Consider the following 22985-nt stretch of genomic DNA (forward strand, 5'->3'; position numbering starts at 1 on the left):
AGGCTGGAGGTAGCCTATAGTCTCCCGACTAGTAGCCACTGATAGACCTGTGCTCCATGAATTTGTCTAAGCCTCCCTTTTAAAGCCATCTAAGCTAGTGGCCATCTCCACATACCACGGCAGGGAATTCCATAGATTAATTATGTGCTGTTTGAAAAAGTATTTCCTTTTATTGGTCCTAAATGTCTATATATGTGCAGTTTCAAAAGTTCTGCAGTCTTAGTCATGTCAAGCACAATTCAACTCTAGGTTCCCATCACCCCCAACTATATCTATGGCCCAACTCTTAAAGTATGAGTCTGAAAACATAACTCATACCTCTTTTCATATTTTTATAATTTAATTTGTAGAAGTGGCCTGTTCATATGCCATCTATTCAGAGATACCAAAACTACAAACCATGACTAACTTATTACATCAGTTTCAATGGGACTACTCATAAGTAGTGTAATTGTTGGCTGACAGCTGTCCTAATGTATACAATATCCCATGGACAAATGTATCAAACACCAGCAATTCATTCCAATCTTATTTACTAAGTTTTTAAAAGCAACAAAACATATTCTCAGATGGAGGGAAAAATACCGAGGTGACTTCTGAGAACATTTGTGCTGCAGGACTCTCTGAAGTGGGAGTGTAATCACAACCGCCTTTGCAGATTGTTGCTTTCAAGTTTCAGCCAGAACTCAGAACTGGCTGGCTGACAGCACAAAATGATCTGGAAAGCAATTTGTACTACATAATAAAACAATTAATGTTGCTTATGAGCAATTGCTCAGCAAACCTGCCTGTACAGTGGAGTACAGCCTGGCTCTCGTGCGGTCTTTGGCAGCACGCTGAGTAAAATCATACTCCATAGCAGAGGTTTAAAAAAGGCAATGGCATCCAAGGTCTCCAGGGTGTGTGAGCAGCCCTGACATTTACCTCCAAGAGGTCAGCCAGCTCCTAGGGCCAGCAACTACCAGGCACCACTCAGCCTGCCGACTTCCAATATTACATATTCCAAAAGGGAAAGGATAGTGGAGAGGAGAGCTGGTCTGGTGGTAGCAAGCATGACTTGTCCCCTTAGCTAAGCAGGGTCTGCCCTGGTTGCATATGAAAGGGAGACTAGAAGTGTGAGCACTGGAAGAGATTCCCCTCAGGGGATGGAGCCGCTCTGGGAAGAGCAGAAGAAGGTCCCAAGTTCCCTCCCTGGCAGCATCTCCAAGATCGGGCTGAGAGAGATTCCTGCCTGCAACCTTGGAGAAGCCGCTGCCAGTCTCTGAAGACAATACTGAGCTAGATAGACCAATGGCCTGACTCAGTATTTGGCAGTTTCCTATAGTCACTGCACAGTTTTCCAGCTATTTGGGCTCCAGGGCTGGCTGGTATTAGAACGGATGTGCGGGAAGTCCTGACAGACCAAAAGGATTTCCTGCTGGCTAGGAAGGTAGCTATGCAGCACATGGGACTGAATATCGACCCACAATTCTGACTTCTATGCGGCATCTCACAGTAAAAGCCACTTCGCAATTACGTGCTAACAAACAAAGCCACATTCCACTTAAAACAGAGTACTTGATTTTAGGTAGGCGATTTAGTCCAGTTGAAGCTGTGGAGATCAGCACGCTGTACTGGTTGTAAGCAACAACCAAAAAGGAAGATTCATGTGTTTATTTCCAAGTCAGAGCAGCAATCCTCATGTGTGGGGAAGCCTGTAATCCCAGAAGGACCCTCCAGTGGAAGAAAAAATGCTAACGTCGACAAGGTGGAGACAACTCTTCCAAAGTAGCATTTCCTCTTCAGTGACGCAGGGAAATTATGAATTGGACAATTTTCCAGAAAGTGTTCCCATTCGAGGGCACTGCCCAAGCCTCATAGCTAGGACCCTGGCTTCCTATTGGATCCTCTGTCCACCTCTACCACCCCGATTCCCCGGTGCTGCGAGGCAAAGGCACCCACAAGAGCAGCCTCCTGGGCCAAAACAGTCCCTAACCCCAGTCCTCATACAGAGAGTGCTTTATTCAGTGAGAAGTATTCTGCACAGGATCAGTGGTTCTTGCCTTGTATTCCCAGGACTAAGACATGGCACTGAAAACGGATTCTGATACTAAGCTCCAGCAGGCCTTGGCTCCAGTTAAACCTTTACTTTTAATAACTGAAACAATCTAATCTTAATTTTAATCTGGTTTAAATGTTTTTTTAAATTGTTGTATTGTGTGTTTTTGATTTTAAAGTAAACTGCCCTGAGGCCATTTTAGGAAGGGTAGTATATAAACTGTATAAATTAATAAAAATAAATCACGTTTCAATTTTAGGGGAAATAATTTGGTTTTTGAGAGGCTGGATGAGTTTTTTTAAAAAGACTGCAGGCAACCAGAAGCAAGGGCTCCCTGACGCTCTGAGAGCTTGGGTGCATATGTTCTGGCAGGTGTTCTTTGCACTGACTATATGTCCTAATGACATCTGTACTCTCATTCTACACATATTTATATGGAATATATGGAATTAAGCCTCGTGAATTCAGCAGAACAATTTCAAGTAGATGTGCTTCAGATTGCAATCTTAGGGACCTAATGCAGGGAACAGGTATCACATTGACCTCCTAGACCACGATCAAGATTTCTAAGGCTGGAAACTTCCAAGGTCACGATTTGCAACAAATGGTGCAAAGGTTTTAGCTGGTTTGTTTTCATGGTTATCAGGCTGGTGGACTAACTGAGTGAGCATTTCCAGGGAGTAATTCGCAATCGCACATGGCTTCATGCTTCGGGGTAAATGTTGAGCAAAGCCACTTCAAACTACATTCATGGCATTGGGGGAAGCAGCCCTTCCCAACTGCTCTCGGATTTTGTTTTGAAACAAGTTCACATGGCATGTCTCCGTGTTTTCCTCTAGCCAGTGGGGGGGAGTGAGCTATATCTGCATTTCTAAAGAGAACATCCCTCTTATCATGCTAATGATTCTATGTCAGTGCCTCTCCCTATTTGCTCCAGCATTTTAAGAAAAAGTAGCTTAAAACCAGCATTTAAAACATCTGGAAATATGTTGAGATAAGCTAGAATTTGCATCACAAAGCTCGATTTGTGTGTGGAGTGGGTCCAAGAATCTCAAAGGGGCTTCGGGGTAAATTTGGCTAGTGTGTGAATGCACACACTCTAATCTGAAGTAGATTTGGGGTAGAAGCCCTGTGTGTAGAGCCTCCAGGTACTGCTCTCATCAACTCAGCAGCTCCGTTATGGAGGTCAAATGCAAAGATCCATCCCACCACAAATTGGAAGCAACAGCTAGCACAGGGGTTCTTAACCTTGAGTCCCCAGGTGATGGACTGCAACTCCCATCATCCGTCTGCCACTGCAACTGAGGATGATGGGATTTATAGGCCAACATCATCAAGGGACCCAAAGGTTTGGAACCCCTGTACTAGCAGAAGCCAGTCATGGAGCTATATGACTTGCAATTCTGCAACTGTTGAAAAACAAGCCTGTCAACACATTATCTCCCTTGGGTAGATTGCAATAAAACATGGTTCACCACAGAATGAGAACATCTACATCAAGAGCCTGTCATAGTCCAGTTCACACAACCAAAGTGTATGCTGAGAGAACAAGAGAAGAGTTGGGTGCATAGTCAGGCAACTGTGTGGGTGGCAAGGTGGCAGCCCTCATTCAGCTTGCTCTGGGCAGCTGTGCGATGGTGCTGCACACAGCCAAGCTTCCCATCCCTACTATGAAGCTGTAAGTGTTTTCAAAACTCTCTTCAACGTTTCCCTTAGCTTAGCAAACAAATACCTTCAGGCAGGGGATTCTCAACCCCGCCACCCCACCGCCCGCTCGCCACCAAGGGTCCCTTTCTCTTGCAAACCTTCTGCTATGGGAGCGGAAGTCCAGCAGCATCTGGGGAGCCGAGGTTGAGAACTCTTGACTTGGAGACCAATAACAGTGCCTCTCCAGGGCTTCTATGGTCAAGAAGCCCTGAAGAAATTTAGGACTGACAGAAGGAAGTCCATTTTCACACAATTAACCTAAGGAATTCTCTGCCACAGGATGTGGTGACAGCCAACAGCCTGGATGGCTTTAAGAGGGACTTAGACAAATTCATGGAAGCCAGGTCTATCAATGGCTACTAGTCTGGTGGCTATAGGCCACCTCCAGGCTCAGAGGCAAGAAGCCTCTCAATACCAGTTGCATGGGATCAACAGCAGGAGAGAGGGCATGCCTTCAGATCTTGCCTGTGGGCTTCTCAGAGGCATCTGATTTGCCACAGTGTGAAACAGGATGCTGGACTAGATGGGCCTTCGGCCTGATCCTGCAGGGTTGTTCTTATGGCCCCCTTCTATCTACTTCTGTGCAGTTAATGCTTTATGCACCTGCTGATGGGAGCTGTTCCCCGGTGTCACAACACTACCTCATCAGGACACCCTCCTTTCTTATTTGCAGATACAGAACAACTCAGGAACTGGCTAGCAGGGATGGAGCGCACACACACACTTTCCCCAGCTAAGTGTGGGCAAGTGTAAACTATGAATTGTACAGCAAAGATATGATTCATGGGCCTCAATAAATTAACTTTGGCTGAACTCTGCTATTATCTAGGAATCCGTAGTGCTTTCATCACCACAGCCTGACAAAACAGTCTTGCATCATTCCCACCAAGTTTGCAACTCCACAACTTGGCAACATAACTCAATTTAGAGATCTTTACTTTTCTGTAAGCAAAACCAAAAGCAAAATTTCAGGCTATCTGGAACACAGGAATAAATTCATTTGTAAAATGGATACTACAGCAGAAAAGAGGGATAGCATTTAAGAGGAGCCACTAAGCATTACTTGAAACATGCCATCTTGTAAGGCACAATTCTTCACTTAGCAGATTTTTGCCAGCTTGGCTTTTTCACTAATTTTCTACTTTTGACAGGTTGTACCTTAAAAAGGAACCAGCCATTTAAATTCTACCAAATTCAGCAAGACTCTAGGTGGCAACAAACCCATTAAAAAGAACACTTGAAAAGGCGCAAGCATCAGCAGCAAGAAGACTGGATGGAGAGTGAAAACAAAATGATGGAGACACTGAAAGATTCCCATCGGATGGGATCAGACCGTACAGTTGTATCATGGAATTGTACGTGTTTTACATTAAATGCTTCATTTTCAGGCACACTATATTAGATTTGGAGTTTTCCTACATTGCTATTTTTAAGAGCCTGCATGCTGCCTGTATATGCATACAAGTACTCCTTCACACACAAAAGGGCCCAAAGCCTATCTTAGGGAGAAGTCATCTCTCTCAACTAGCAGAAGCAGGCCAATTTCTGTCTTATCACAGTCCTTCCTGGCACCTGTACCTGCTTTTAAATATATATATATATACACACAATGTACAAAACACAATTTATTTAACCTATTGATAGTCCACCTTCCCAGATTTGAAGTAATTGCTGAGGCAGTCTACAATCATCCAACTACACACACACACACAAAATATACAGGTCACAATGGGCTCTAGTTCAATACCAGCACCCTGAATGGGACCCCTCACCCCACAGTGAGCAGGAGGCAAACTACAGCATTCGACAGCAGCTGAAGTATCCCAACTGTCTTAAAGGGCACCTCCACATAAAGCATATTGCAGGAGTTGGAACTCTTTCCTGAAAACCAGCCCTGGAAGCACAGCAAGGAGAAAAGGACAGCTAGCTGAAGAATCACCGAAGACCATTTGCACGTGGTCTGGACTGCGCCTCACATCTAGAGAACAATGGGACTGTTTTTAGAACAAGCCAAACTGTGGGCAGATAAACCGTCAGTATTTCAAAACAGTAAAACAGGATGGATTGCTTAAAATGAAGACAATGTTAATTGTGACTTTGAAAAGCCAAGCAAAAGGTTTTCAGTGATTTTTGTCCATTTTAGCTATCATTCCTTTATGCACTTTCATCTTCTATAGCAGCATGCATTCCTACCATAAATTCATTAATTTACAACTAAGGAACACACCTGGAAGAGATTTAAAACAGCGATTCTCATGCTGCAAGTAACTGTTTCTCCATTCTATTACTGGTCCTTCTGCGCGCGCACACACAGACCCACACACACACTGCTGAAAGCTTCAGTGGGCCACACCTTCTGCACAGCTTCTTCCCCAACCACACAGCTCCTAAGCATTCACATTGCTTCTTCCCCAGGTCCTGCTTTCTCCTCTCCCACACATCACCATCTCTAATCTGACATAACTGGGCTTAACTTCACTGCTCCCTTCCAGATCTCACAATGGGACTGAAATCTACACTTCACAAAACTGAACTTTGGGTTTTCACAGGACCTATTGCTGAAAATTCTGTGCAACTTATGCATGCTTCTTCCCATATACGTGGGGGGAGTATCCTTCAGAGACATTTTGAAACATCTGTTTCAATCTCTATAGTATTTGATCAATTCTGTAACTGATCATTTCAAATTCACACTAATTGTTCATTCTTAATAAACATTTAAATTGCTAAGCAATCTATTTCACTCAAAGTTCCAAGAATCACTGATAAGTGAGGGCTGATGAAGACAGGGTGTGGGACCAGTGTTTTTCCATGAACTGAAAAATTTCCATAGTGGGCACAGAAAAATAGATCTAAGACAAGAGCCAATTAGGGCTCTGTTGGAGAATAGCAAATAAAAAGAGAAGGGGTGGCGGGGAGAGATTATGCTATCATCACATAAACCCAGTGAACAATCCAGATGAGATTCACATTGCTGTGTAGTCTAAACTCTCTGGTCAAATCTCAAGTTGGTGGTATGACTAGAATTTCTTTGCCTCAGTCATCATGGCTCAGCCATGTTTATCTAATTATCCATAAGCTTATAAACCTAAGAATTTGATATACTGTAAACCAGATTAGCCTCCCTCCCAACCACGGCTCATTAAATATGATGACAGACTTAGCCAGTATGAACTTACATAAGACCAATTTTCCTGTCTTTATGGCTACAGTGTGTTCTAGCATGAGGACGACTCCTGGAATACATCCCTCCATCATCGTCATGTCTTTGCCCCTTCCCAGTGCATTATGGCAGCAGAAGCAGCACTTTAGGAGACAGCTGCATATGCTGAAGTGCATTCTCTTGTGTGACTTTCTCAGGAGTAGACTGCTAAGCATGACAGACACTGGCACAGAAATCAAGGTGCTAAGGATGCAGCCCAGGATCACTTCTGCACTTACAGACTTATGAACTTTGGCCACCTGAAATCAGCAGTTACATGAACTACATTATTTACATCAGGAACCAAACATTATGTGAGTTTTACTTTGGAAATAAAAAACTCTTCCAATAAGCTCCTGAAAATCACACATTATTTACATAACAATAAACCATTTATGACCACTTATCCTAGGGCCTGTCTCCAAGACTTACAGCCTGATTTCATGCAAGTTTACTACACTTGCTTTTGCTAATGTTACTTGGTATAATGTCATATACCACTGATGGCACTATACAAATCCCACTGTACTCAGTGGGGCTTATTCCCCGATACGTACACACAGTTTCAATAATATTGAATAGCTGGTTCACTTTGATGTTCTAATATCTTCTCACATCCTCAAGAACAAAAAGCATCAATACATTACAACTAAAATAATGTAGTATCAGTCCATTATATATTTTGAAGAATTGGTTGGTTGGTGTAATGAAGTAATACTTCGCCATGATCTACAGATACCAAATTTTGCATATGCAATCCTGCCACTGAAATTAGCTGAATGCGCTATTTTTTAAAAAACTGCAATGTGCTGGGTGAAAAATTATTTATTTTTGTATTTTTTAGAATAAACTCTGAATATACTTCGTGACTACCAACAGATACCAAATTTTGCATGAACAATTCTGCCACTTAAATTAGCTGGATGCACTATTTTTTACATCAGAATTTGTAAAAAAACATGTATATTTTTAGAAGAAATTCTGAATGTAATCATTTTAATAGTTATTGTTCTCAACAGATTTGTAACACTTAATAATCAAATCAATAATTTTTAAATGACAGCATGCCCAAGAGAAATAGCTTTTTCTCAGATTCAGATTTACCATATGGTAATCATTCAATACAATGAATAACATTTGAAGTTGAAATTGTACTAATTTTAAACTGTTTTTAATTCCCTTTAGCAAGCACATTACTAAAAAAATTCTATGACATATACAAGTGTCCCTCGAATAGCTGTTTCGCCCATTCATAAGAACATAAGAACAGCCCTGCTGGATCAGGCCCAAGGCCCATCTAGTCATGCATCCTGTTTCACACAGTGGCCCACCAAGAGAGAAGAGATGGTCTTGTGGTAGCAAGCATGACTTGTCCCCATAGCTAAGCAGGGTCTGCCCTGGTTGCATATGAATGGGAGACTTGATGTGTGAGCACTGCAAGATATTCCCCTCAGGGAATGGAGCTGCTCTGGGAAGAGCAAAAGGTTTCAAGTTCCCTCTCTGGCTTCCCCAAAATAGGATGAGATTATTTTTTTTTAATTGAACTAACGAACTACCAAAGCATACAGTACGTTGCCAAAGCACAATTATATACAAAGTGGTTGTTTGTACATGATATATCTACAAAGATTGACACACAAAGATTTGGAAACCCACAAGGTTATGAAGTATATGCAGGTAGTACTGTAACTCGGGGGTGGGGGATTTCAAGGCACATCAGGTAATGGGGGGGGGGTTTACATCCGACGTCCATTTCCACAATATGTCCCATTGCTGTTTAGAAGAGATACTCTTGTCTTTTTGCACATAACCATACAAACTTTTCCAGAAGAGATTTACTGTCTCATCTGCATGAACCTCTTGGTCGCGTCTTCCCTCCCTATTCCTACACAGGAGCATTGCAGAAATGACATACAGGTTTACTAACCTGATTACGAGAAGGGGAACGTTCCAATTCCCTAGTATGAGGGCACCCGTTCCGTCCCGTTTCCTTGAAGATTTCTTTCTGGGACCTCGAAAGGAGGTTCTATCGCTCAAACCCGAGGTTAGTTCTTCCCAAGTCTGTTTTTCCAAATCAGGCCACTCTAACAGCTTGCTTACTCCCTGCCACACTCTTTTGGCTACCACACACTCTTTTAAGAAATGTGAGTGGGTTTCCCTGAATGTTTTACCTAGCTCGCTAGCTTTCTGTTTGCAGGTGATTTTAGGGCACTCTTGCTGGTCCTCTGGGAACCATGGCTTAGCCGCATGAAGTGGTAGTACTTGATGGTATAAGCGCCACCTTGTTTCCCATAAATGGAAAGGGACTTTTTTCTCCTTAAAGAGAGCGATAGGGTGATGGGGTTGCAACAAGTACTGTGAAGTGCAGTGTTTGTAGCGTTTACGTTCTAAATCAGGTTTTAAGAAACCCACTTCTAGAATCTCTCCATAAATTGTTTTCCTTAGCTGCTTAACTGAGAGGATCCTTTAAATAGATCCGGTTTAACCTTCCATTTTTAAAGTGTGAATAACAAATCTCTCAAGTAGTAGATAACAGTAATGTAACATCATCGGCATGAGCTACAAATTTTACCCTAAACTCAGAATGCGGTTCTGAGTGGACAGGTGGTTTGGCTATCCCCTCACTCTCCCTCCTGGGAAGATCTCGCAGGGCGGAGGGATAGAGACCGAGAGTCCTTGCAGATGGGGTTCTCTCTGAATCCTAATCAGGATCGGATCCAGTGCAAAAACATAAAGTAATGGGCTCAGTGCGCATCCTTGGCGGACACCCGAATGCAACGTGATCGCGTCGCCCCGCCATCCATTAATCTGTGGTGTCACCTTTGCATTCGTATACAGCAGCTGTATCCAAGTAACGAATAGGGGTGGTATACCTTTAGCTTTCAACAATGTCCACAGATAACTGTGGTTCACTTTGTCAAAGGCCTTAACTTGATCCAATAAGAGGAGGTGACCTTTCCAACTTTCATTCTGTATAGAGAAAAAAGTTCTCTCAGCAGACACAATGAGTCTGTCATCTTTCTTCCCGAGATAGCGCTTGTCTGCAAGGTGTGGACCAATTTAGGAGCCACTTTCGCCAATCTATTATTTAGGATTTTGGCAAAGATTCTGTAATCGATATTTGTGAGGGTTATCGGTCTCCAGTTTTGTGGTAAAGTGGTGTCACCTTTCTTGGGGGGTGAAATTAAGAGGCCGTCCCCAAAGGACCTATTTCATTGTCTAGGACAAAATTAAATAATTTTACTAAAACTGGTAGTAGCTGGTCTGCGTAAATCTTCTAGAAAGGCCATATCAGACCATCAGGCCCCAGGGCCGATGTGTTCTTTCCCGCTGAGATAACTGCTCTGACCTCTTCTATCGTTACAGGATGGGTCAAAGAGCTTCCCCCCCCCTCAGTGAGGGAATAGCCAAGACCATATTCATTCAGACTGCAGAACCTATCTAGATAAGATTGAATGTCCCTTACAGAAATATCCTTCAATGCATACAAGTTTGTATAAAACTGGGCCATGATCTTTAACATATCGTGGGGGTCGGCCATTAGTGGGCTACTTCCATCCGATCACAGGCCTTGGAATGTCAAACTAGATGCATGCATCTTGTCCCTTGCCCACTCCCCTTTTTCAACTACAGACCCTTTGAAGCGATACTGCTTATTTTCTAAACGCCTGTGCCGCAGCTCATTTTGAAATGTCCCGATTGTCTCTTTGTAGCGGCGGCATGATTCCACGTCAAAGGCTTCTCCCCTGTTCATCTTATCAACAATCCTCAGATGTTGGGTGATCACTTTCTGATAATTTTTGACCCCTATCTTATATGTCCGGCTGGTCACTGCCCTAGTACGGCAGCCCACCCTCTTTTTAAGTGTCTCCCAGGCTCCCAAAAGATTATCTTCTGCCTCTAATAGCCGAGGGATCTGTCGCCTCAGTTCTGATAAAAGGACACCTTTGAGATATTCATCACTTAACATTTTGGGGTGTAATCGCCACAAGGGCTTACCATGTGGAATTACCTGAGAGAGAGATTACAAACAAATCCCACAACCGCATGATCTGACCATGGGGTAAGTACTAGTTTACACCTGTAGACTTCAAAAGAAGGGGGAGCCCAAAGTCTATTTAGCCGGCTAGCTGATCTCGGGTGGTAATATGTAAATTTGACTCTGGTTTTAAATTTATGTCTATACTGCGATTTAAAGTTCTCTTCATGACATATTGGGGGGAAATCCAAATCATTATATACCCCCAAGGCCTTATCATCTAAACCCAGAGTCTCACTCAGAAAACGTTGGAGAGCTTTTTCCTCATTCGTTAGAGAGGGACTTGAGGGGGAGACTGGGAGGCCTCCCGAAAAGGCTTTCCTGTCGCTCAGTTGGGCTCTGTTATTAAAATCCCCCGTGATCAGGAGGTGGTGCTTGGTGTCACATATATCTTTTAGTTTAGCCCAAAGAGCCTTCCTAAGGTGTGATTGTACCAGGGTATATATGGCGCAGAGTCTAAAGCAGTGATTCTCAAACTTGGGTCCTCAGGTGTTATTGGACTTCAACTCCCATAATCCCCAACCAAAGGCCACTGAGACTGGGGATTATGGGAGTTGAAGTCCAATAACACCTGAGGACCCAAGTTTGAGAATCCCTGGTCTAAAGGCTCGGTCGAGCCTTAGAGTGGTTGCCGAGCTTGGGTCACCCCTGACAGTAAAATCTACATACATTAGTCTGCCCTGATCAATTTCCAATACCCTCTCGATTTTGAGATGAGGTCTGTCTTTAAACAATATCGCTACCCCTGCATTGCCGCTCCCATCGTAGGACCAGAAGGATGGGCCCACAGTCAATTGCTGTTGTGCCGAAAAGCAGTGGCTCTCATTTTCGAAATGGGTCTCTTGCAGAACATAGATGTGATAGTTCCATTTTGTTAAGAAGTGTAGGATCTCTTGCCTACAATTTGGTGACCTTAATCCATTAACATTCCATGTAAGTATATTATAGGAATTGGCCCGACAACCCATGATAGGAGGGTGTTATGTGTAAGGCATGGACCCATTCAGACAAAGAGTCGCTGTTCGCGTAGAAGCGAGGAAATAGAATAGTAGGCATTTGTTCCTTAGATCTCAGATCGTGTCAAGTATTGTTCAAAGGGGCTTATTGGGTTAATTCAACCCTTACCTCCATGTCTTCCATTATAACAGTATTACCTCCTACCCCTTCCACATTTACTTCACGTGAAAGTGTAGACCTACTTTGAGGCAGATGGGCCCCGGGGAGGGTTGGTAAGGGGTAGAGGGTTTGGGGTTCAGAGACGGGAGGCAAGGCAGGGTGGTTTGGGATGAGAATAGACCCATTTTTGCTCCCAGGTTCATGGGAGGCCTCTAAGGGATGTTCTTTTTCTACATTTTCGTCCAAGCTGTTTTTAGGATCTGTCCCTTCTTCCACTAACATATTCTCTTCTGTCATGATACAATCATCAGTAACACCATTTTTGGCCACGGTAGTTACTTCGTGTCCCTGTCGGGGGTCCTCTAGGATGCTTTTAATTTCTTCCATTTCCTCCTGTATGTTTCTTATCCTTGCAAGCTGATAGCTGTAACTCGAGTCTATTGACTTAAGTCCTGCGGTATCTTCACTAATCTGGGCTAGGACTAGGTTCAATTTTTCCACATCGGGGTCTTTCCCCCCTGAAGTTTGGATTGATGGGTCTTTTGTTTGTATGGCTTGGCATAGGGCTGACTTTTCCTCTTCGTGTTGTTTTAGAATGCTCTTGTATTCTTTCTTTAGGTTCCATATTTCTGCTGCTTTGTCTTGTTCCACCCTCAACTCTTCCTCCAGGTCGGTTACAGTTTTGGGTGTATTTAGTCCAGTTTTCTTTGGGGCCCTTGAGTGCTTCAAAGATATCCGTTTGTTTTTTGCGGGCTTTCTGAGTTGTCTCTGTTCTTTGATCAACTCATCTACCTGTTGGGCAGCTTCCGAGTCTGAAGGAGGGATCAATTCATCACTGGCATCTGGAACCTCTGCCATGATTGCTAGAACCTTGAATCTATTCTGTTAGGTTAGACCCATCCCCGTGTCTTTGGGGTGTCTATTCAGATTGGTCAATCCATTTCTTTCATCCTCCCATTGCTTTTTTTGTTTGGTTTTCTTAGAGGATGTCTGCATCCATGGGGACGAAAATTGGTCTTGCGTCTCCCTAGATGCACCCTGCAAGCTTGTGTGATTAGCCAGTGGGAAAAGATGCGTGTCCATCTCCTCTCCCGCCCCAGGGTGATCCTGTTGTTGTGGTTGTCTTTCAGGTGGTCCTTCTGTTTGTTTTTGTGCTCCCCATTTCCCTGATTCATCAACTTTCACCGCTTTCGTTGCCCTTTCTCTATTACTTTTATTATAATGTGCTTTGGGGCACCAGAAGTACGTGTGACCTACTTCCATGCATAGGTTGCAGTGAATGCTTTTATAGCAGCTCACAGTACTGTGACCTCTTCCTCCACATTTGGAGCAGAGTGATGTGTTGCATTCCCTGCAAATGTAATCATAGGCCCCACAGTGGTAGCATGCTGGCGGTTGTCCGCTGTAGGACTGAGAGAGATTCCTGCCTGCAACCTTGGAGAAGCCACTGCCAGTCTGTGAAGACAATACTGAGCTAGATAGACCAATGGTCTGACTCAGTATATGGCAGTTTCCTATGTTCCTATGCCGCTGGAAGCCACAGGCAGGAGTTGAGAGCATGCCCTCTTTCATGCTCTTACTCCCCTGCAAATGGTACTCAGAGGCATCCTGCCTTTGAGGCTGGAGGTGGCCCACAGCCCTCCAACTAGTAGCCGATGATAGACCTCTCCTCCATAAAGTTATCCAAACCTCTCTTAAAGCCATCCAGGTTGTTGGTTGTCACCACATCTTGGGGAAGAGAATTCCACAAGTTGATTATGCATTGTGTGAAAAAGTACTTCCATTTGTTGGTCCTAGATTTCCTGGCAATCAATTTTATGGGATGACCACTAGTTCTAGTGTTATGTGAGAGGGAGAAGAATTTTTTTTTTAAAGTTCTAACATAGTGATAGATAACCAGGTGCATTTCTTATGCCCAAACCACCCTATTTCAACAGTTCATAAGAATCGACTTATACTAGAGATGCAGTTTTCCAGGAAATAAACAGGGTCTGTTTATTATTGTCCTGCCCTAAAAATCTTTTAATATTGTTGCAGGTATTTGCATTACAACTTTAATTAACCATATCAGCTTCAATATTAGACAATGGAAAGTACAGATCTTTGCAGTGGATCTGGCTGTCATTTGACAGGAATGCTACCTGCAAACAGGAAGTTGCTTGCAGATCAGTACCCATCCACAGATAGTCACTGGCTCCAAGTATCTGGGCAACTCAGTCAGCTGCCTAGGATACAGACTGAACTCTGCAAATACATTCAGCCCTGTTGAAGCGATTTCCTACCCTGGTTCTAGGCTTCCAAACAGAAAACTTGGTTCTCAGGAATCAGAGTAGTAAAGAAAAAGTGAGCAAAATTGCTCCATTTATTGGCTTACCCAATTCTTACAACTATTATCAGCTGATTTGCTGAATGCCTCTGAATCCATGAGTAGACTCATGTTTTGCTGGAGCTAGGGCCCCAAGGTCTACAACTGGAAAAAGCAAGTAACTATAAGAACATAAGAACAGCCCTGCAGGATCAGGCCCACGGCCCATCTAGTCCAGCATCCTGTTTGTTTATTTATTTATTTATTTTTACATTTCTATACTGCCTTTCGTTAAAAGAAAACTCCAAGGCGGTTTACAAAAATTAAAACATACAATAAAAGCAATAAAAACATCAAGCTAAAAACATATAAAACAAGCATAAAAACAAGACAACAGATAACAGATAAAAACACAGAGAAGCCGCAGTAAAAACGATTATGCAAAAGCCAGGGTAAAAAGCAAAGTCTTTAAAAGCTTTCTAAAAGCCGTGATGGAGTCTGAGGAACGAATGGCCACTGGGAGAGCATTCCAGAGTCTAGGGGCAGCAACAGAGAAGGCCCTGTCCCGAGTGCACGAAAGCCGGGCCTCCCTCATTGTCGGCACCCGGAACAGGGCCCCCTCAGATGTCCTTGTCAAGCGGGCAGCAACCCTTGGGAGCAGGAGGTCCCTCAAATACCCCGGGCCCAAACCGTTAAGGGCTTTAAAGGTCAAAACCAGCACCTTGTTTCACACAGTGGCCCACCAGATGCCGCTGGAAGCCACAGACAGGAGTTGAGGGCGTGCTCTCTCTCCTGCCATTACTCCCCTGCAACTGGTACTCAGAGGCACCCTGCCCTTGAGGCTGGAGGTGGCCCACAGCCCTCTGACTAGTAGCCATTGATAGACCTCTCACCACATCCTGTGGCAGAGAGGTCCACAAGTGGATCACGCGTTGTGTGAAAAAGTACTTCCGTTTGTTGGTCCTAGACCTCCTGGCAATCAATTTCATGGAGTGACCCCTGGTTCTAGTGTTGTGTGAGAGGGAAAAGAATCTCTCTTTCTCCACTTTCTCCATGCCGTGCATGATTTTATAGACCTCTATCATGTCTCCCCGCAGACGTCTTTTTTCTAAACTAAAAAGCCCCAGGTGTTGTAGTCTTGCCTCATAAGAAAGGTGCTCCAGGCCCCTGATCATCTTGGTTGCCCTCTTCTGTACCTTCTCCAGTTCAACAATGTCCTTTTAAAGATGTGGTGACCAGAATTGTACGCAGTACTCCAAGTGTGGTTGCACCATAGTTTTGTATAAGGGCATTATAATGTTAGCTGTTTTATTTTCAATCCCCTTCCTAATGATCCCTAGCATGGAATTTGCCTTTTTCACAGCTGCCGCACATTGAGTCGACACTTTCAACGAGCTGTCAACCACAACCCCAAAATCCCTCTCCTGGTCCGTCACCGACAGCTCAGATCCCATCAGCGTATACTTGAAGTTGGGGTTTCCTTTCCTTTACATACCCCCAGTACTGAAGAACAGGAGTTTTCCAATTGTAAATACAGCCACATATATACAATGCAAGATCTTACACTAAACTAGCCAATGGGAAATCTTCCCAGTTAAGCAAGTTTGTCACAAGAAAGAAAAGGCCTCAAAGGTCACAATTCAGTTCAGTTTTATAAGATGCTGTAATAGAATAAGTGTTCCTATATATTTCAGTCCCACCTCGCTTTGAGGGATGCTATGCACTAATGGAGGAAAGGCAGTTTCCTCCATCAGAGTTTTTCTTCCATTATATCTGTTAACAGACACCTTCATGTTGTGCAGATCTCATGTGCTTAAACTTCATACTCCTATTTGCTATGCTTATTACACAATAGGAGATTTATGGGAGCCATCCCATAGGGGGTGAGGTTGTAGAATGCAGAAGGTCCCAGGTTCAATTCCTGGCAGCATCTCCAAGCAGTGCTGTGAAAGACCCCCTGCCTGAAGCCTGGAGAGTCACTGCAAGTCAGTGCAGCCAATCCTGAGCTAAGTGGAATAGAACTAGGCAGCTTCATGACAGTTTTTTTAGAATAGCCATTCAGTTAGAACGCCCATCATTATGACAGCGCTGCTCTGAAAATATGGAAAGCAGGCTTGTATACTGCATTCAGTAGAATCCCAATTGATTGATTGATTGATTGATTGATTGAGTGCCATCAAGTCAGTGTCGACTCTTAGCAACCACATAGATTATCTCCAGGATATGTCTTCAACCTGGCCTTTAAGGTCTCTCAGTGGTGCATTCATGGCTGTCGTAATCAAGTCTATCCACCTTGCTGCTAGTCGTCCTATTCTTCTCTTGCCTTCAACTTTCCCCAGCATGATGGGCTTCTCAAAGGAGCTGGATCTTTGCATAATGTGTCTGAAGTATGATAGTTTGAGCCTGGTCATTTGTGCCTTGAGTGAAAATTCTGGATTGATTTGTTCTAGGATCCATTTGTTTGTTTTCCTGGCTGTCCATGGTATCCTCAAAAATCTTCTTGCAAAAATATACAATAAATACCCAGATGTTGGAAATGTTTTCAACCCAGATTAGACTTTCTGCATTGTTGGTGGAGTTGTAACCACATTGAGACTCTTTGGAAATAAATACCTCCTAGAGTAATAGGTCAAATGATAGCACACACAACGCAACTTAAAAACACATTGTATATATTGCTGGGATGTCCAAGAGCTTATATTTATGCAGGTCTGATATAGAATCTTTTAGATGCTGCAAAGTTGTTGACAGTTTAAATGGCCAAGTTCCTGGCATCCATCATTAGAAGAATGAATTCAGACGTCATGGTATAGGACTTCTTTGTATAAGTCAAGGTATATGACTCAGTTGTATACTGCCACCTGAGGCCACTCCAGAGATGCCGTTTCTGTGCTTGCCCAGTGTCTGGAGGCTGTCAGGGTCTGGATGGGCCAAAACAAGCTCAGACTTAATCCCTCCAAGACTGAGTTGCTTTTGCTTATACCTCAATTGCCGAGTCTGGGTCTCTCCCTGGACAGGGTTGCGCTGCCCCGGAAGGAAGTGGTCCGCGACTTGGGGGTCCTCTTGGACTCACGGCTCCTGCTCGAGCAGTAGGTGGAGGCTGTGGCCAGAGGTGCCTTTGCCCAGCTTTGGCTGGTTCGCCAGTTGTGGCCCTATCTCAACTGGCAGGCTCTGGCAACGGTCACTCATGCCCTCGTCATCTCTCGTCTGGATTACTGCAATGCACAATACCTGGGGTTGCCTTTGAAGACAACCCAGAAGCTTCAGTTGGTCCAGAATGCGGCAGCCTGCCTACTTATGGGTGCTAGGAGATATGACAGTGTGACACCTCTCTTGCGGTCGCTGCACTGGTTACCTATTTGCTTCCGGGTCCAATTCAAAGTGCTGGTTCTCACCTTTAAAACCCTTCAGGGCTTAGCACCTGCTTACCTGCAGGACTGCCTCTCCCGGCCAGTCCTGTCCCATCCTGTGAGATCTTCTCAAGTTGCCCTTCTTTCAGTCCCTGGTCTCAGAGAGGTCCGTAGTACTAGGGCCCGTGGAAGGGCTTTCTCGGTTGCTACCCCTTCACTTTGGGATTCTCTTCCCACCGCCAGTTCAGTCTACCTCCTCCCTTTCAGCCTTTAAAACCTTATTGAAGACATTCCTTTTCCGCAGGTGTTTATTGTTATTTATTTATTTGATCTCTATACCACACTTCCAAAAATCACTCAGGGCGGTTTGCCATATATATATATATATATATATATATATATATATATATATATATATATATATGAATGATGATGTTCTTGTTTGTACACTGTCCTGAGTCTGTGGATTGGGCAGTATATTAAATCTCTTAATTAATAAATAAATGATACACATGGCACAAATGACTAAGAAAACAGCACACACATATATATGTAAAGGCAAACCTCAGCAGAAACTCTTTGTTCAACTGTGGATTCCTTTTGTCCAATACATGAGCTCTCAATATGGTCTGGATAGGAAATCATTCAAACCTCTTTCCCTGCTGAATTAATTTTAAGACTGACTACTCTGACTCTTATATTCATATCTACCAAGTAACAGGGCTCACTCAAGCCCAAAAGTAAAAGATGAAGCTAAGCAACATGGTCTACTCCCAAAGTGAGTCTCAGGCCCAGCAGTATCCAGGAAGTTTTCCACAACCAGCTTTTAGCCCGCATCTCCTCTGGAATGGAATGGGCACGGGCACCTTCACATATTGGGCAGATTTACCCCGAAGTCCCTGCAAGCTATCAGGAAGCACTTCACATACGATTTGGGCTTCTCACTGCTCGTTAAGAGTGAAGCCGATTTATATCAGAGGTTAAAAAATCAACTTTTTGCATCGAGTTTTTGGATAGTGTTGAGTTCACAATAAAGTCTCACAGAAAACTTGAAGAAAAGCTTGTTGTGTGGAGAACTCCCAGGAGGCTCCTCAATTCCCAGGGCCTTCCATTGGAATCACAGAAGTCAAGGGGCCCTTCATTCCTGATCTGAGTCTATCCCCTTGAGGAGAAACATTACATAAAGAACATGCCTTCAACACAATTTGGCCAGCACATTAGAACAGAAAATGAAACCCACTGGGAATTTTTTTTTAAAAAACAAAGATCATGAAATGGCAGATTTTATTTGACAGTTTGGCAGTGAACAAAAGATAATGCAATAGTGACCTGCCAGGTCTACATACACACTTTTGCCAAAATAAAATTGAAATCCTGTCTAAGAAAACCCAGTTTTTCTTTTTAGAATTGGAAGACATCTAGATACAGTATGTGTACCTTGCCTAATGGACTTACAGTAATCTCATTTGATCCTAAAATGATAAAAAAGCAAAAAAAATTTATTCCATTTGTCCGCATGTATTATTACTTATCCTGCAATGCCCCAGTCTGAGCTTGAGAAGTGTCAGCTGCAGAAATGAAGCCCCCGTATTACACTAGAGTCAGTCGCCCTGTTACAAAATCAGCACAAGAGGACTGTGACTCTAGCAGGTGGCTGCTGCCTCATAGAACTCAAGGTACATTCAGAACAGGGGCAATGACATTCTGTGGAGCGTCACCCTTTGCATTTGAAATGCAGGTGAGGTTTTTCCATTGCTTCTCCTCTCCTATACAATCAGTGACATACATTATTCATCATCTGCTATAGTCTGCCTCAGAGGCAACTGCTGCCTAAAATAGTCCATCAGCCAATCTGCAGAATCAGCAGGCTAAACAGATAATGCAATATTGATGCATGGTCACTGTCAGGATAAAGAGCTGCAGTACTTGGGTACAATTAATTCTGATTTTACATATGGAGACACAATGCTGCCGTCTCTTTGCAAGATCCAACCTTGCAAAGGAGCCATTAGACCCAAACTAAGAGGCAGTCCCTATGCAGTCTACTGCTTGCATTACCAGTCCATGCTCACTACTGGAGATGAAGGCCTGCAAACAACATAATGAATTTAAATTATGTAATCCTGCCAAATAGCATGCACGAAAATTTCTTTGACAGCACCTGGTGCACAGGAAAGGTACTTTTCTTATTGCAAGAGCATCCAGAACCTAGCCTTCTAAACGTCTAAACACACAATCTCTGGAGGCAGCGGATACTTCATGTTTCTTTACACATTGCATTAAAATGTGCCCTTTGAAATTCATTTCAAAAAGTAATTTTAATACAGGGCCCATCAACTCCCTGATAATAATTTTATCAGGCCCATCAACCAAAGTGTTAACCAGCTCTTTTATTGCTATCCCCAGGGTTATTTGAAAAGGGAATACACCAAAATGTCCTCCTTCCTTGGGAAGGAAAAAAAAAATCAGTGTGTTCACTTTTTGGGTAGAATGTTGTCTTATATTTGCCTTTTAGCTTCTTTTTATGCTAAAAATAAAATACACCATCCTTCCTATCCACATCCTCTCCTCCCAACCGCTGTCAACTCCCAAAGTAGAGACTGCTGTCTTTCACTTCGCAAGGTTCCTCTTCAGTGCTAGTCAAACCCTATGACATCACCGAGCAAGGGGGTAAAAAAACCTGGAATAAGACTACAGGGAATCAGATCTTATATTACTGGCCAGAACACACACACTACTGATATGATATTCAAATATGAAAATAAATTGAGGACGGACTGGGCGGAGGGGTGTGGGGGGGGCTTCCTAGAAAGCAAATGATGCACACACACAAAACCTCAAACAAAGCAGCACTGCTGACAAAAAGGGGGGGAGTGTCTTAAGACAACATATCACAAATTGTGACTTGCAAATAATGTGGTGTTTTTTAAAAAGAATGGGAGCTGTTAAAGAAACTTATGAAAAGCTTGAAGCAAAACAGCCCTCCCAAGGAAGTTATTTCAGATGATTCTGAGCATTTCATGGTATTGCAAAAGCAGAATAAAATCAAAACTGCAGAGCTGCCCCTGGCTAAAGCTATTCATTTGAAGGCAGAGAACTGCAAAAGCATCCACTCCTTGAAAGACTTTCTCTCATCTACTAATCACTAACACAGAGATGAGATGAGTCACTATGGTGCTCAGCATGTAGCATCTAAATTGCTTATTAAAGACTCAAGATAGCGGAACATTGTATTGAAATAAAGGAAGAGGCACCCAGAGTGCGGTTGTGTGAGCCTGCTTGCATTTGTTTTCCTTCAGAGGCACAGAAAAGAGTGTCCTCCTTCTGGTTGCAAACTATGGTCTTCCTCCTAATCAGGGTTCCCAGAAGCCTTTTATTTAAGAAAAATGCAGATGTAAGAGTTCAAAGAACACAAAAGGAAATACCTCATAACAGAGGAGGGCAAAATGAAAGCTGAAAGGGCACGCACACACACAAGCTGATCACTCATTCAGTAATAAAGCTCTTCTTCACAAGCAAACTCCATAATGTCATTTTTTGACATCACTCTGGCGTCCTACCAAACCTCTTCCTCGTTTCAAAGGGGCTTCAGACCTGGCTTTTCCATGGAAGAGTCACACTCTCTCCAAAACACCTGCCAATGCCAAGTTCAACCGCACACCCCGCATGGCAAGCCTTCAAGGGGACAGGCGATGGCTCTTGTTTCTGGTCCTGGCAAACATTCGGGCTGCGCAGCGCGCCCAGCTAGCAAGACACCGAGAGCGACTCCCCCGGCAGAGGCAGCAGCGCAGGTGGGTGCCTAGAGGCGCCACTTCGGGAGACCGAACCCAGAGGAGGTGCTTCAAGCGCGAGCAGGCGTGGGGGGCAGGGGGAGCGCTCAGGACCCCACCCACAGCTGTGCCATGCCCCCCATACCCACCTTGTCCCAGGTGAGCCACTGCCAGATGGCCTTGTCCAGCTGCGAGTCGCCGGTGCTGTAGGTGATGAGCAGGTTGGAGTTCACGTCGCCGCCATCTCCCTGGTCGCCCATGGCTGTCCCCGGGGGCTGCTGCTGCTGCTGCTGCTGCTGGCAAGAGCTCTGGGCAGGGTCGCAGCCGGGCCGGGGCACCAGCACAGCAGGCGTGCCAGGGGGGAGGAGGAGGAGGAGGGAGGAGTGCGGAGGGCTCTCCTCACGTGCGGGCCGGGCTGCCAGGACTCCGCGCACCTGCCGGGTGGGCGGGGCGGCGGCTGTTGCTGTTGCTGTCACGGCGCGAGCCAAGGGCAGGGAGATGCTATGCCACAGGCGGGGGGGGGGGGGCCGAGCCTAGGAGGGTGGGCGGGGCCTCGCCGGCGCCTCTCTCCGCAGGAGCCCCTCCCGAGGGGCAGTGCCCAGCGGCGGGGGAGGGGCCCAGGGAGCCAGAAGGGGGCGGGGCCCTGGAAACAAAACAAAGCGGGGGGGGCGGGACACCGGACTGGCTGCAAGTTGGACGGGCTGTTGTTGAGGTTCTTTACACAGGTTGTACCCCGCCTTGCTCCAAGGCGGCTTCCAGGTCGGGACCTAGAGGAACGGACCCAAGCGGGCCCCCACCATCATCACCCTCACTCTCCTTCTCCCCCTCCCCGGCCCCATCAAAGAGGCCCGCGGCGTCGATTCGAGGCCCCCGCCGGACGCAGCGGGCCGACAGGCAGCCCGAACCTCGGCGGCCGCTGACAGGAAAGCGCAGCCCCCTCCCTCGGGGTCAGCAGCAACAGCCGCAGCAGCTCACCCCATCCTCCCAGCCTCTCAGGATGAAGGCAATTTCCCCCTCACACGCCGCCAACCTGACCCCGCCTTCTCCTCTCCACCCAGGCGCGCAGCCCCCCACAGCAATCTGCGCACTCTGACTGACGGGCACGCGCCGCCGGGAGAAAACAATCAACAGCCCCTGAGCCCGCCCACGACCTAGAATGCCCCGCCCTCTTCCCTTCCTGCCCTCCCCCCATTCGCGGAGCGGAGGGCCCCGCCTTTTTCCTTTCGCCCAACGGCCGGCAGGCCCCGCCCACCCGCCTCAGCACATAAACTCCCCGCCTCACGCCCTTGGGGTGCGCGCGCAACACAGTTTCCCCTCGGGGGAAGGTTTTTCTGGTGCGCGAAGGCTGCTGGGAAACGTAGTTTTCTTCCTTCCACCCCCCCCCCGTCCCGTTCACAAATGGGCTCCACACCACAGTTGTCACAAGGGAGTCACTGATCAGGCGCGTGGCCGCCAGAG

At 45.1% G+C, this 22985-nt stretch overlaps 1 protein-coding gene across 1 annotated transcript in view; it reads right to left on the bottom strand.

The window, feature by feature from the left end:
• The window catches only part of PGM2L1 (phosphoglucomutase 2 like 1), a 60948-nt gene extending 38278 nt beyond the window's left edge, over positions 1-22670 (bottom strand). Inside the window, exon 1 of the mRNA XM_053307632.1 lies at positions 21677-22670. Coding sequence (XP_053163607.1) covers positions 21677-21787 — 111 coding nt within the window. The 5' untranslated portion in view covers positions 21788-22670. The remainder of the gene's footprint in view (positions 1-21676) is intronic.
• Positions 22671-22985: the final 315 nt, after the last annotated feature.

The sequence above is a fragment of the Hemicordylus capensis genome, chromosome 3 (genome assembly GCF_027244095.1).
Source record: "Hemicordylus capensis ecotype Gifberg chromosome 3, rHemCap1.1.pri, whole genome shotgun sequence".
NCBI lineage: Eukaryota > Metazoa > Chordata > Lepidosauria > Squamata > Cordylidae > Hemicordylus > Hemicordylus capensis.